We start from the raw sequence: 16,295 nt of genomic DNA on the forward strand, positions 1-16,295 counted from the left end.
AGAAAAAATAAATTCAGAACTACCAGGAGAGAACACAAGCAGCTTAAACGTAATGAGAATTCCTTGCATCCAGTGTGCCAAGCAAGGAAGTCACATGAAGCACATAGAAGGATATACTCAGATTAGCATTTAAATTGCAATACAGACAATGCTTGAGGTATTGAACCAAAGGTTGCACTAGTACCAAAAGGTTTGCCAGTTTCTTGGCCAGGAAATCAATGCCATTATATCTGAAAATCAGCACATTAATGCTTTTGAATGTACAAAGTATGAAAAATAACCTAATGACTTAAAACAATTCACCAAAGGATCCTCAACACTGTTCACATCCATGAGCTCTACCACGTAAAAGGACAAGGAGAGCAAAGGCTTTGGAACACCATTACCTGCAAGTCAAACAGCATCCTTCACTGTTGCTAGGTCAAAAACCTGGAACTCCCACCCGAATCGCACTGTGGGTATATCTACACCACAGACTGTCCTCAAGCAACCTTCTCGAGAGCAATTAGGAATGGGCAATAAGTGCTGGCCTGGACACTATGAGTGAATAAAAAAAACCTGAAACTCTTTTGCAAAATAACTCACTTTGCAAAATTACATTTTAATACAGATGGTTGCAACTGTTGTTAATTTTATTTTAAACTAGAAATATCAGTCTTCTGGATATTAGGTCCTAATTTCTTGGTAGGATGATAGAGTTCTCCAGCTTGTAATCAATATTATATCAATCATTCAAAACTAAAATTTGTTTTGAGCAGCCTATTAACTGCAAATGAACAAAGACAACTATTGGCAACTATTTTATGACTGCCGATGGTTTGTGTTTTCAGTAGTTACTTTTCTGATGATATTATGTTTTCATATGCAAGTGAAAGAAATTAATTCACTGCTTCAAAGATGAAGGTTTTATTAGTGGGGAGTAGATTATTTTAATTTTTGTATGGCACTATACCATTAAATACACCTAGATCAGGAAGTCAGTGAGTCAGATACTGGGGGAAGCTTGCTCTGTGTACTCAAGGTGTTTTAGTCATCATTTCAGAAGGATGCCTTCTGAAATTCCTTTAACATGCAGCCAGATGAATGCTGCTGTTTAAAATCCTTAAAGACACTTAAGAAAACTTCCATATGGCTTTTATTAATTACTAGTATTTCATTGCTTGAATTAGAATAATTGTATCACAATTTGGAGGACATTGCTCTATACTATTTCAGCGTTGGTTTGGGCAACGTTAGTTAAACTAGTTTAAACAAGTTACATAGGGCAAACTATGTTTTTACTGAATAATCACAGATCGCCTTACCTTGCTACATAAAAGAAAATATCAACAAGAAGATAAATTGATTTTTATTTAAATAACAAAGTGTGCTGAGCTCAACTGGAGGAACTTATTTAATTTACTTTACTAGTACTTAAACAGATTCTCCTTTTTCAAGGAAGATTTGATTTTCAACCACTGACCATCATAACTTAGGCTCTCTTGCAACATGTAAACCAATTTAAAACCGCATTTAAAAGTCAAGGTACCTACTTTTATCATCAGTTATTGTTTTAACTCGGTCACTAAATGCATTGGATTGGCAGCAAAATAATCTGCAGGGACCTCCAAATAACTCAGTGACCCCATGACAGAACTCATCATCATCTAGGTTGCCTTCTGTGCCATGACCCAATCTCTCCTCCTCAAACTTCACCGTCTCTTTTGGCCACCTGCTCAGTATTTCCCTAGGTTGATCGATATCAGTTTTGTTTTGCTCGTCAGGTGTCACAGTACATTTTATTATGTCAAAAGGTGCTACGTAAAAGCAATTTGCTGTAGGCTGTTATATTGTGCTCCCAAGAAAATTTCTATTGGCTCAAGGAGTTACCTTTGCAATGTATAACTTGGATAATAATTTTCCTAGCCCCTAGTCTTGACCTGGCAGTGCATTTACTGAAATTGATAACGTTTATATTTTTCCACCCTCACATGATTGTGACATACCTCCAAGAGGTGACTGAAATTATAACCTTCACTCAACATGGAAAGATATCTGACTACTGTTCACTTTTTGCCCTCAAGACCTTTATTGCATTAGCAGCAGGTATTTAAGCCACTGTCAGAGTTTCTATCAGCGTTTCCACCACAAATATAGTTAGTACTTGACATTTCATTTCTCAATTTCTATGCAATAAAATGCTGTTCAAGTTTGTGCGTGGACTCCGACAGAAATTTCTCTGCCTAATGCAGGATGTTACAGAGATTGGAGAATTTGAATACAAGCATTAGAGTTTTACAGTTGAGGAGTAGCTGTAGCTGAAGCCAAGCTAGGTCAGAGGAATTTCTGATGAGCTGATATTTATATGGAATGTAAAGCAGAAGGCAAGCCAAGATTGTACTGCAACAGTGAAGTCTGGAAGTAACAAGAGCATAGTGGTTGGTTCCATTATAGGCAGAGGTCCTAATATTCCTGATTGTATGAAAGCAATGATGTATGTAGGGCTCAATGTCAATTTTTGACACAAAATTGAAGAACAGATACAGGCACCTGATTTCCTTGCATTTGTATGACAGTTCCTCAAGTTCCTATCAAAACTTTTTGGTCATTAATATTATTTCCCAGTTGTCATGCAAAATTATAGCTCTCAAATGTGCGCCAGATCTAGGTGCATTAAAACCTAGATCTAGGTGCATCTCTGATATTTTACATTCATCTTTATTTTTTATTTATCACTCTAGACCTACAAAATATTTTCTGTATATCTTAATTGAAATAAATGATCAGCAATTTATATAGTTAAGCAGCAGAGAAGACTGGCAAAATTACAGAACGGATAGTAGGTAGTCTTAACGAATATTACATGGGTTTGGATGAAGGCACTGAGGTAGTGAATAGTTGGACTTGGAGTCAGAAAGTCATCAGGGAAGGAGATGGAATTGATGATTATTTAACAGCATTTCTAGTATGAACAGAAGGCTTTGGTCTTCACATTTTAAATGAAGAAAACCTCTATTCATCCAATATTGTATATCAGACAAGCTGTGAGACCAATACAGATATAGCAGAAGGTTTGAAAGAGGGGATGGTGGGGAACATCTGGATGTAATCAATGCAAATGTTGGAATCTGCTATTAATCACATAATAGTGGAAATTAGTGCAAATGGTCAGGAGAGCAACAAACTTATGCTATGTTCCTTCTTAACTGCTTCAAGCCTAAATATTCATGTTTCAAGCCACCAAACCATCTCACATGCAAATGTTTAAGAAAATGTAATTATAAACATTTTTAAATGCAAATCATTTATTTCAATTAAAATATACAGAAAATATTTTGTAGGTCTAGAGTGATAAATAAAAATAAAGATAAAGATGGAAATAAAATATCAGCGATGCAACTTTAAGTCTTAGTGCACCTAGATCTGGCATAAATTTATGTGAGCTATAATTTTGCATGACATCTGGGAAATAATATTAATGAGCAAAAGGTTTTGATAGGAACTTGAGGAACTGTCATACAAGTTTGAGAAAATCAGGTGCCCATATCAGTTCAATTGTGTGTCAAAAATTGACACTGAGCCTTACATACATCATTTCTTTCATGCAATCAGGAATGCTAGGACCTCTGCCTATAATGGAGCCAACCACCACAGCCATCATGCTTTCTATGCTCAACCTGTGTATATAGCCAGTAATGTTTTCTATTATAGGGAATGGTTTTGTCTACAAGGGAAGGTCCAACAAATAGACAATAAACTTGCCATTCCAACTATAAATAGAAGAGACCTGAACATGACTACCAGTCATTGCTGGAGCTGTGTTATCCAAAATATAATACAAGTTTAAAAGATTCCATAGCATTAAACAGGCAGGAATAATTACCTCTTCTACTGAAAGTGGCTCTGTAATACAAAGAACAAACTGGACAGCAGTTAAGTTTCTAAAATGGATTTATATATTCAATATCATACATTGAACTATTCCAATTCTTCACAAAAACCATTATACTTTATGATAATACTACATCTATAAAATGATTTGCTTGTAAAATACTAGACCATTTTAATGTACTTTATTATACATGTGCTCAAAGGTCACAAAGTGACACATTCAATCAAGTAGTTTTAAAAAAGCTAAGCAATTTCTAGATTTAGAGATTTCTAGAAGCCACTTTATCACTTCTCCTATCTAAAGAAGCATTAGTAGAAACTGACTTAGGCTTGAAATCATTCATAAATTCGTGAAACAGACAAGCATCTTCTCCAAGATACAGTGCTAGATGAGTTGATTTTGCAGAAAAAGGTTACTCGTACTTGCATAGTGGAGGGAAAGTAAAGTAAAACAATTATATTTCCAACTCTGAACGATCACTTCTCCTATCTAAAGAAGCATTAGTAGAAACTGACTCAGGCTTGAAATCATTCATAAATTCGTGAAACAGACAAGCATCTTCTCCAAGATACAGTGCTTGGAGTCCAAGATGAGTTGATTTTGCAGAAAAAGGTTACTCGTACTTGCATAGTGGAGGGAAAGTAAAGTAAAACAATTATATTTCCAACTCTGAACGGTTTCACTGCCAACCGTGAGAATGTATTTCACCTAATAGATTAGTAGATTTTCCAGATGGGTAGTATCTAAAGACTTTAAAAAATAATTCAAGTGCATAAACAATACTTGCTACAATAGTGAAGAGAAACAACGCATTCACGGTATATTTCAGAATTTAAAATATGGGGCTTTACCTTTAAGCCCACAATACAATTTTTTGTGGAGACTGGGGTTCAGATAGAGATGCAGGTAATTAACAACCAATTACATGGTAGGAGGAGTTGACAGGAGATGTTTGCTGTGTGGCAGAGTGAAGAGTAGGTTGGTGGACTATGCTATAGACATGCTCAAAGATCCCCAAGGCTTGCTGCAGCAGCTGCAGGCAAACCTCACCGACTTTGAATCCCAACACATTTACAAGCTTCCTTCTTTTCCTGCCAATGCAGGCTGCTGCTCCTTTCAGGCTGGAAGGCTTTTGATTGGCTCCAAATTGAAAGCTTGCCTGCCATCCTTAATTGGATGGAAGGGCCACCCTCTGATCTCTGGTTGGCTGCCCTGAGGAAAACTTCAGTGAGTGGTTGTTTATCACAGTGCAGGTTTCTGACCCACATTTCAGCTGGATGGTGGATTCAAAAGCTCACAGGGAAATATCTTGCATTTGGGTGTCTTAAGAGTCAGACTTATAGATCAACATACAAAATTTGCTTGGCCACATTGCAGGCAAGAATACTTAAGAATAACTATGTCAAAAATACACAAGTTAATACCAAAGCAGTTTGAAGAGATAGATAAGGAAGAAAGATCTGGCAAGCCATAATCTTCTTACTGGTGTTCCAACCAGAAATTTGGCTCTGGGAATATCAATATAGTTAGTTTCACATTTGCTGTTCTACTCCCCTCATTTACTTTTCAATGTTTAATTAGGTGTTAAGGAGTTCACACTGCTTCTAAACGGACTATCATTCCTATTTAAACACTGCTTTTTGGAGACAGGTACTGGCAGTAGAATGGAATTGGCAACCAATCTAATTATTACGTACATACCCAGCATAAAGCCTCTTCAGTACGCAATGATGGAGAACAGGTGACAAATTATCCTGAAACTTTTGTATGGAGACCACATAAATTATGCACCAATTGAAACCAATGCAGGTTCTTAATGAAAGAGCAAATAACGTGAATTCAACTTGGCACTCTTCGGCATACAGTATTCAAGAACTGTATCTCCTTGTCTTTAAAATAACACTTTCACTAAAAATAAATATTAAGAGACACTACACAAAAGACATCTTAACTAAACAGAGAAATCTATTTTACAATTAAAGGAATAATTTGAAGAATAATTGGTATACCATAGGCCCTCAATGAACTTGAAATAAGACACACATCTTCAAGTCATAATTCACAAATGCTAGAGTAATTATTTATGTAGAAATTGCAGTTATTGGATAGCATTCAAACTGTATTAGTAATTAGGTAATGTTAACCTATTTGGTGGATAGCCTCTTTGAAATCACAAGAATATATGGGAGATTAAGCTGGCAAATCCTTTGATAGACTTTTTAAACATAATTTCCAAAAGCTTCCTTAACAGCAATGCTCATTTTTTCCCCCTAAACTCTAGCTCTCAACATCATTTAAAATGTAATATTTGGCCCCAGGTTTTTTTCCTCAGTTCTATGAAAAATGCATGCATGCAAAATGATCTTGTGTGGAATGTTCCTGAAAATTCTATCCATTAGTTATATAGCATTTCGTCAACATCCTCGCACAAAATGGTGTATTAAACATAACATTTCATCTCACTATTACAACATACAATGATGCCACTAATTTGGATTTGGTTCTGTACACCATAGTTTTTTTTTAATGATTAGTGCTATGAAACAACTTCCCTTCTAAACTGAAATAGTTGGCTGGGGGCTGAATTTTCAAAGGACTGGCAATTTTGTATACATTGCCATTCTCGTCCTTTCTTTCAAACAAAAGAATGGAGCTCTGCACTTCGAATCGTAGAATCCTAACAGTGCAAATAGAGGCCATTCAGCCCATTGAGTCTGCACTGAACTGAAGATTTGATTTGATTTATTATTGTCACATAGTGAGGTACAGTGAAAAGTTTTGTTTTACCTGCAGTACAGGCAGATCATACGATACAAAGTGTATTAGGGTAACAAAACAGAGTGAACGAGAATACAATGTTACAGCTGCAGAGGAATGCAGAGAGAGAGAGGGAGAGGGAGAGTGTGAGTGAGTGGGAGAGAGGAGTGAGTGAGTGGGTGGGGGGGGGGGAGGGGAGGGAAGAGAAGAGAGAGAGATCAACACTAAAATTTAAAAAGTTCATTTAGAAGTCTAATAATACTGAGGAAGAAGTTGTTCCTGAATTTATTTGTACGTATAAACAAACTTTTATAACTTTGGCTAGATGGAAGAGGGTTGAAGACAGTATAATTGGGGTGGGAGTGGTCTTTGATTATGTTGGTTGCTTTCCCAAAGTTGAGGGAAGTATAGATGGAGTCAATGGATGAAAGGTTGGTTTGTGAGATGGACTGGACTGTGTTCACGACTCTGTAGTTTCTTGCGGTCTTGGGAAGAGCAGTTGCCAAACCATGTTGTGAGGTGTCCACACAATGCTTTTTATGGTGCATCTACAAAAATTGGTAAGAATCCTTGTGGACATGTTGAATTTCCTTAGCCTCAACATGGGTGGACCAGGACAGGTTGTTAGTGATCAAGTCATGGTGGAGTTTGCACATTCTCCCTGTGTCTGCGTGGGTTTCCTCCAGGTGCTCTGGTTTCCTCCCACAATCCACTGATGTGCAGTTTAGGTGAACTGGCCATGCTAAATTGTCCATAGTGTTCAGGGATGTGTAGGTTAGCGGTATTAGTCAGGGGTAAATATAGAGCAGTAGGAGAGTGGGTCTCTCTTTGGAGGATCAGTGTGGATTTGTTGGGCCGATTCATTGTTTCCACACTGTAGGGATACTATTCTATATCACTTGCAGGAACATGTTGCTCTTGACCATCTCCATCTGGGAAACATAGATGCAGACAGGGGCATGCCCTCTACTCTACTTCCTGATGTCAATGATCAGCTCCTTTGTTTTGTTAACACGGATGGCGAGATTGTTGTCTTTGCACCATGTCGCTAAGCACTGTCTCTTTCATGTATTCTGTTGCCTTGTTGTTGGAGATCTGCCTTACAACAGTTTTGTCAGCAAATTTGTAAATGGAGTTGGAGAAGAGTTTGGCCACACAGTGATGAGTATTTAAGGAGTATAGTAGGGGGCTGAGGACACACTCTTGTGGCATCAGTGTTGAGGAATACAGTGGAGGTAGTGTTGACGCCTAACATTACCGATTGTCGTCTATGGGTCAGGAAGTTAAGGATCCAGTTACAGAGTAGGGAGCAGAGACCTAAGTCTTAGAATTTCAAGATGAGTTGAAGACGGAACTGTAGCCAATAAGTAGATATCCTTGTCATCCCGATGTTCTAGGGATGAGTGTAAGGCCAGGAAGATGGCATCTTTGTGAACCAGTTGTGCTGGTTGGCGAATAGCAAAGGATCAAGGCAATTTGGCAGGCTGGAGTTGATGTGAGCCACAAATAATCTATTGAAGCACTTCATTGTTATGGAGGTCAGAGTCACCAGGCAGTAGTATTGAGGCATACTGCATGATTTTTCTTTAGCACTGGGATGATGGCAGTCTTCTTGAAGCAGGTGGGAACTTCAGATTGTACAAAGGAGAGGTTAAAGATGTCTGCAAATACTCCCATCAGCTACTCTGCACAAGGTCAGAGAGCACAGCCAGGGACTCCATTCGGGCCGATTGCTTTCTGTGGGTTCACTCTTAAGGCCAATTGAATGTATTCAGCAGTTACCGTGGGTACAGTTTATCAGAGGCTGACTGGTTAGATGACATCAATTAATTGACCTTCTTTTCAAAGCGAATATAGAATACTTTGAGCTCATTGGGTAGGGATGTACTATTGCCCTGTTTGACTTTGCTTTGTAGGCTGTTACGTCATGTAAGCCTTGCCACAAACAATGGGTAATGCGTGGTTGGTCTGGGTATCCTGCTTAGTTTGGTATTGCCACTTGGTGTCTCTGATGGCCTTATGAAGTTCGTACCTGGAACTTCTGCATAGATCAGGGTTGCCCGACTTGTATGCCTTAGACCTAGACTTCATGAGGGAATGGGTCCCCAGTTCATCCATGGTTTCTAGTTGGGGAACATGTGGATCAACTTCTTCAGCACACTGTCTTTTACACAGTGAAGTCTAATGAAGTCTACGATGGAAGAACATCCCACCCAAATCTATTCCTTACCCTATCCCAGTAACCCCGCATTTACCATGGATAATCCATAAAGCCTGCACATCTCTGGAGACAATGGGGTAATTTAACATGGCCAATCCACCTAAACTGCATGTATTTGGGCTGTGCGTGGAAACTGGAGCAGTCAGCAGAAACCCACATAGACAAGAGAAGAATGTGCAAACTCCACACCAGTCAATCATCCAAGGCTGAAAACCAAACAGAGTTCCTGGCCCTGTGAGGCAGCAGTACAAATCACTGAGCCACTATGTTATCCTTCTAATTGGAGATTCCAATCAGGGGTCTCTTTGAAATGAGTAACTGTACTTCCATTTTTCCAGTTCTTTTGTAGTGCAGAACTGTCAGAGGAAGACAAACCATGCCCAATTTTCACAGCAGGAGAAAGTGAAGACTGCAGATGCTAGAGATTTTCACAGCAGTTGGGTTACCAAATTCTGAAATGTAATGGTCCTGACAGCTGCTGTCAAATGGTGTCAAAGTGGCTAAGTACATTAGGTAAGTTAGGGTACTGGGAGGGTAGCGTGCCAGGTGGGTATATCGGTAGGTGCTAAGGGAGTAGGATGCTAGCTGGCAAGAGCACCAGTTTGGCAGGTTTTAGAGGTAGAATGTCAGAATAGAGAGGAATGAGTTGCCAGTTGGATAGAATGCCAGGTGGAAGGAAGATCAGGCCAGGCTGGATGCCAGTTTGGTTTTGACTGCAGAGAGTTGGGGTGGGTCCAGTGGGATGTTGGTTTGGATCAGATGCAGCAGGATAGGGGCTTTGGTGTTTGTGAGATGACTCTGCTGGGGGATAATTTGGGGCATGAGCGTGATCTGGGGGAGATGCCGTTGGTGGCGTGAGGTACAATTTAACAGATACTCAGGAGTAGACCATGTATTTTAACAATCGGAGTTTCCCTGAGTAACCATTTTACTTAATTTTATTGGAACTCTCAGAAGTCTGATTTAAATGGAGGCTTTGAGGGTTCCAAACAAAGAGTAATTCTCCAAGAGAAAATTCAATTTCCCAGGTAATTCTTTCAGTGTGCTCTTATGGGGATTGTGGCAGAGTCCTCATGCGAAAATTCCATCAAATTACATACTGGTCATTGGCAGCATATATGGTTATTAACCATACATAGAGAAAAATTCAGCAAAGCTTCAATACATTTTTGATAAAGTAATGTGTGAAATGCACAAAAAAAAGGGAGACCATTCTGCTGACACTTGATTCAAGTGAATCAAAGTTGTCAAGGTGAAAGTCTGTGGAGAAAACTCACTGGCCAATGTGTCAACATGTTACTTTGATAAAAATTTTGTTACTATTAAATTCTGATTAAAGTATAACTAGGCTGCCAAGAAATGTTATGCCTGGACCAAGGCTTCCATATAAAACAGAAGCAAATGGGAATGATACACTGGAATCCCATGTCTGGTTACAAATTACACTTTAATCAGCTATGGATTAATCCAGGCTGTGTTATAAGATTTCTAAAAAAAAACTGAACACACTAAATAAAGCCTTTCATGTTTGACAGGAAATGCATAAAGGAATTTGCAAACTCCTTGCAAGCCAAGTATCGATTAAATTTCCCAAACATTAAGGATCACAAAAACTTAATTTATACAACTCAACTATACATCATTTACAGATATTTTATGAATAATAAAACTTAAATCCACAAATAAAGTACCTATTCAATTTTTACCATGATGTGATTTTAGAATAACATTTGTGCACTTTACGTTAGTCTTCACCACACAAATGCACAACCTGCTGAATAATACATTTTAAAATTTGGTAAACTAAAATCAGAGGTAGATCTTAGACAGGTATTACTTATTCAAATTTGGAACAGAAACTTACTCACCACCCTTTCTCACATCATTGCTATAGAGGGCTTCATGTGATTCAGCACCATTTCTCTAAATCTCGCCACATTGCTGAAACAGCCACCTTTTTAACAGTATTGTGGTCAATTATCTAAACTGTTCCCTCCATAATAAGCAGCCAGTCATTTAACCTTTCTCTATTTGTGAGCCAGATTTGGGCAGGTTTTCAGATGAAATGGTGGTGTGATGTCAGAGGTGGATAAACAAAAGTCAAGTGTTAAATAATCAGTTCTGTAGGAGAGTGGTGTAGGACAGAAGGTTACAAAAAATAGAAGGGACAAAGACATTTAGGGGTTGAAGCAGACAACTGTGAACTTTAAGTTGGATGTATAGGGATCAAGAGCTATTTAAATCAAAGGCATAGCAGAGATTTAGATGAGCTTAAGTTTATTGAGAGTGAAGCGTGGGATGCCAGCCAAAGAGTATTTCAAATAGTTGAGTACAGAGATGACAAGGCTAGCTGTAGGTTACAATGGCATATGGAATGAGGCAAGGCTCAATGATGGCTTCAGACATCCAAGTATTTAACTGGAATACATTGTGGCTAACTCAAAACCAAACACTGGAGGTGAGTGCAGCCACACCAAAGGCATCTTGTTGAGGACAAAGTGGAGGGAGTCAACTCAAATGCTCAGTGATACCATATAGTAAAAATCAAGAGTAATTATATATCTCAATTAGAATTACTAACATGCTCTGGACTAATAAACCAAAAATGTGATCCAAACGTTTTTCAATCTACTGTACTCAACTTGTTGGACAAAACTAGGTAGTGATCAGGAAAATAATCAGAACATTTTATATTTAAAGTTCACTTTTTAAAGCAAGTTACCAAAGTTCAACCCTCTGCACCATGCCGTATTGTTCAAGGGAAAGCAAGAGCTGCCACCGTGTTCCACTATCACTTAATTTGTTGACCATAAATGACATAGGAACAGAAGTTGGCCATTCAGTCCATCGAGTCTGCTCTGCCATTCAATCATGGCTGATAAGTTTCTCAACCCCATTCTCCCTGTAACCCTTGACAATCAGAAACCTATCACAGTCTTAAATACACTCAACATATCTCTTCTTATGGTGAAGCAAACCTTTTATCCTTTTGATCTCTTCTAAAGTATGTTTCACTTTACTAATGACAACAGTCAACTGAGAAATTTTAAAATAACTCATTTTAATGCAGCTGCTGAGTTCACCAGGCTAATCTAGTGCTCAAACCAGTCAACTATTTAATTGGAATGGTGTAAAACAAACATTTGCTTAAAATACAAGCAATAATTTTTGCTCCCCCCAAAAGAGAATCAGCTGAATTAACATAACCCAGAAGGCTTTCGAGAAGGTTCCCCATGAGAGACTGATTAGCATGGTTAGATCTCACAGAATACAGGCAGAACTAGCCATTTGGGTACAGAACTGGCTCAAAGGTAGAAGACAGAGGGTGGTGGTGGAGGATTGTTTTTCAGATTGGAGGCCTATGACCAGTGGAGTTCCACAAGGATCGGTGCTGGGTCCACTACTTTTCATCATTTATATAAGTGATTTGGATGTGAGCATAAGTATAGTTAGTAAGTTTGCAGATGACACCCAAATTGGAGGTGTAGTGGACAGCGAAGAAGGTTACTTTGGATTACAACGGGATCCGGATTAGATGAGCCAATGGGCTGAGAAGAGGCAGATGGAGTTTAATTGAGATAAATGCAAGGTGTTGCCTTTTGGGAAAGCAAATCTTAGCAGGACTTATATACTTAATGGTAAGGTCCTAGGGAGTGTTGCTGAACAAAGAGACCTTGGAGTGCAGGTTCATAGCTCCTTGAAAGTAAAGTCGCAGGTAGATAGGATAGTGAAGGAGGAGTTTGGTCAGAGTATTGAGTACAGGAGTTAGGAGGTCATGTTGCGGCTGTACAGGACATTGGTTAGGCCACTTTTGGAATATTGTACGCAATTCTGGACTCCTTCCTATCGGAACGATGTTGTGAAACTTGAAAGGGTTCAGAAAAGATTTACAAGGATGTTGCCAGGGTTGGAGGATTTAAGCTATAGGGAGAGGTTGAATAGGCTGGGGCTGTTTTCCCTGGACCGTCAGAGGCTGAGGGGTGACCTCAGAGGTTTATAAAATCATGAGGGGCATGGAGAGGGTAAATAGAAAGTCTTTTCCCTGGGGTGGGGGAATCCAGAACTAGAGGGCATAGGTTTAGGGTGAGAAGGGAAGGATATAAAAGAAACCTAAGAAGCAACTTTTTCACGCAGAGGGTGGTGTATGTGTGGAATGGGCTGACATAGGAAGTGGTGAGGGCTAGTACAATTGCAACATTTAAAAAGCATTTGAATGGGTACATGAATAGGAAGGGTGTGGAGGGATATGGGCCGGATGCTGGCAGGTGGGACTAGATTGGGTTGGGATTCTGGTCGGCATGGACGAGTTGGACCAAAGGATCTGTTTCCGTGCTGTACATCTATGACTCTATAAAAGTGGATGTAGAAATTGGAAAGACACAAGATAAATAAAAAAGCAGTAATTGTAGTGGCTCCAACATACCAAATCCATGAAGGGAGAAGTAGTACTTAGCAATATACCACAAAAATCATTGATTAAATAACTCTTCACAATAAATTTAATCCAAAAATGAAACTATAAAGTTGAACATTTTACCAAAGGACTAACATTTAAAAATATCATCAGAGCAGTCATGGCTATAACAGGAACACAATGAAAATCAATTTCAGCTTAAATGAGTCCTGAAATGAGTCAAAAAGTGGAAGATTAATCTCAAAACAAACAGCACTTTATTGGGCTTGATACATGATAAGTGTTTGGATGTCATTATATAAGTGTTAAAAATTTATTACACTTACTCTGTTTTTCTCCCCATAGCGTTCAAAGTGATGTTGCTTGAATGCATTACTTGAATGTTGATTATTTTCTTGACATTTATGTCTGTCAGTGGATACTAGTGTTTTTGTATCTTCAGAATTTGTAGGTTTGGTTAAACTGGAATAAGAAAAAGAAAAATTCTAACTTGAAGTTCAGGGTAACTATACAATCATTCATTTAAATGAAAATCCATTATCGATCCACTATAACGATGTGTCATGTGTAAAACTTTGATGCACGCCCATGCTAATCCTCCTTTTTAATTTCCGGATGTCCATTCTTTAGAAGCTTCTCCACAACTTAAGAATTACAGGCCAATCCAGGTGTGACTGTAATGGTCTTTGCAAATCAACACACATGGCAAATAACTGCTAGCCTCCTCCAACTGCTGCACAATGCTAGATTAGTTTATCCAAAAGGTAGTCACAGTCGAGGCACTTGATCAATTTAAAACTATTTTTTTCCTTTAACTTGACTACATAAAAGAGTCAAAACAATAATTCAGCACGGTTCACTTTTCTATTTTCTTTCTCCCAGTTTCCTTATTCGCCACTTAAAATATCAAAATTTCAAATTTGCATTCATCTATATTTAGGAACTTGAGTAAACCAAAATTTTAAAAGTTCATCACATGAATTAATATTCCCATAATCTTATCTACTTTATATCCTCAGGTACTTCTAAAATCTTTCCATGACAGGTCAGATCTGCCCTCTTTCGCTGCACACATTTAGTGCATTACAGTGCCAGAGTGCACTTTCAAAATGACTCTCGCCACTTCACAGCATTTAAATAAAATGGATCAGATCTATAATTTATTAAGAAATTTCTATTTGAACTCACTAATTTCATGGTCTTCAGAGTACAGGAAATTAACTTGTTGTTCAAAGTTCAATCACAACAGCACAACCAAGAGAGCTGAACTCCCATTTCAGCTTGAACAATGGTTCTATTGCAATAATCCTCAATACGGTCCCTTTGCTCCCTCCTCTACTTAACATTTCATACTTCTTCTCTTGATTATTTATTCCAGTGATGAAAACTCATTTTGCCACTAAAAGAAGTGATATATATTTTTATACTCCAAACTTGTTTGCAAAATAAACCAAAGATTTGGAATTTGTAATACCAATATCAATGCCTAATCTCCAAGTGGAACAGAGGTTAATAAAACTAGTTTAAATTTCAGAGTTTTGATTGTTATCTTTTGGATTAACAGACATTTGTGACTAAGACAATATCCTTTATTTTTATTACCTACATCTTAAAAAATGCTCCAATCCAAGCTAGGATATAAAGTCTTATTATTTTCTGTAAATACCAAACAATTACATCTTTTGGAAAGTAGGACATCACCTCATATATAAAAATAAGTCAAATGTTACTTGCAGCTCAATTTTCTTAAATTGGTACAGTTTAGAAAGTTACAACCATGTTGCTCAAGTCATGACCTGGAAATTTTACCTTATTAACACTGCTGGGGTTCCCAGCATAACCAAATTGAATCAGAATCTAAAATAGCCTTTAGCAGCAGTGGGAGGCTTCAGGTCAGGGAGACAAGAAAAGGTCACATTACAACAAAGGTCACAACTACAAGAAGGTGGTTGGTGCCTGGTGAATCAAACCTGCTAAATCTTAACTGGTCTGCGATAGTGATGTGAGGCGTTCTGCCCTACTTGCTATAGGATTGATTTGAATGAGGCATTCTTTCATCAGGTATTGTCTGAACTCTAAAGACAGGAACCCTCCCTCATGGCCTGCTTTTCATTCTCACATTGATGTGTCAAGGACATGATGGACTTGTTCATTCATGGCTCCTTTTTTGATCTCACTCAGAAAAATGAGTGAGGTGAACTGGATCGAATTAGCTGTGGTGAAAACTGAGAACAGTTCAATTTATATAAGTGTGGCAATAATTTGTCGTGCCCTTTCTTCTTCTGATGTCGTTCTCATGTCAGACAACCTGGAGGATATGGTGGTCAATGGTTAAAAGGTTAAAGAGGCAGGCCCTAATTACCACACGTGACAAATGGAAGCGAAATTAATTGTAGAAATATTCAATTTGAAGACAATGTTACAGAAATTTATATACAATCTTATAATGAGAATCCAAACCTAACTACCAATTTAAGTCGAACTAATTTGATAGGGCACACTATGACAGATGAAACATAAAATAGTGTTGTCAAAACTGAGATATCACAGTACTAATTTTGAAGTCATAAAATTAAAGTGATCCTGTATGGAACAGAATATTGTCAGGTTCACATTTGAAAATAATTTAAACTTGGTAAGGTGAGATTTAGTCAAAGCCAAACAAATGGTATTATTTTTCAAGTATGAATTTACTTACTGTTGAGTTTAATTAAGCTAAATGACTTATGATACAAATACAAATTTTTGCAGAAACTCCATTAAAACTGATGGCAGGTAGGAAATGGAGGCACTATAAGATGGAGGTGGGGGGGGGAAAAAAAGAGTTGAGGTGGAGAGAGCATGTGCACTGTGGGTGAAGGGAAGAGGAGGAGGAAGAGTGCATGGGTGTACGGGAGAAGGAAAATGAGAGAGCATGCGCGCGCAGGGTCGGGAGGCACAGGAGTGAGGAAGCACAGGAAAAAAAGGAGATGAGCGCGCGTCGGTGCATAGGAGAGCAGGTGGGTACACAGGAGAGAGTGTGGGTGGGAAAG

At 38.3% G+C, this 16,295-nt stretch overlaps 1 protein-coding gene across 1 annotated transcript in view; it reads right to left on the reverse strand.

Annotated features, from left to right (window-relative positions):
- Positions 1–16,295, reverse strand: part of LOC122561235 (rab11 family-interacting protein 2) — a 97,197-nt gene that overhangs the window by 5,328 nt on the left and 75,574 nt on the right. Inside the window, exon 4 of the mRNA XM_043712845.1 lies at positions 13,590–13,725. Coding sequence (XP_043568780.1) covers positions 13,590–13,725 — 136 coding nt within the window. The remainder of the gene's footprint in view (positions 1–13,589; positions 13,726–16,295) is intronic.

The sequence above is a fragment of the Chiloscyllium plagiosum genome, chromosome 22 (assembly GCF_004010195.1).
Source record: "Chiloscyllium plagiosum isolate BGI_BamShark_2017 chromosome 22, ASM401019v2, whole genome shotgun sequence".
Taxonomy (NCBI): domain Eukaryota; kingdom Metazoa; phylum Chordata; class Chondrichthyes; order Orectolobiformes; family Hemiscylliidae; genus Chiloscyllium; species Chiloscyllium plagiosum.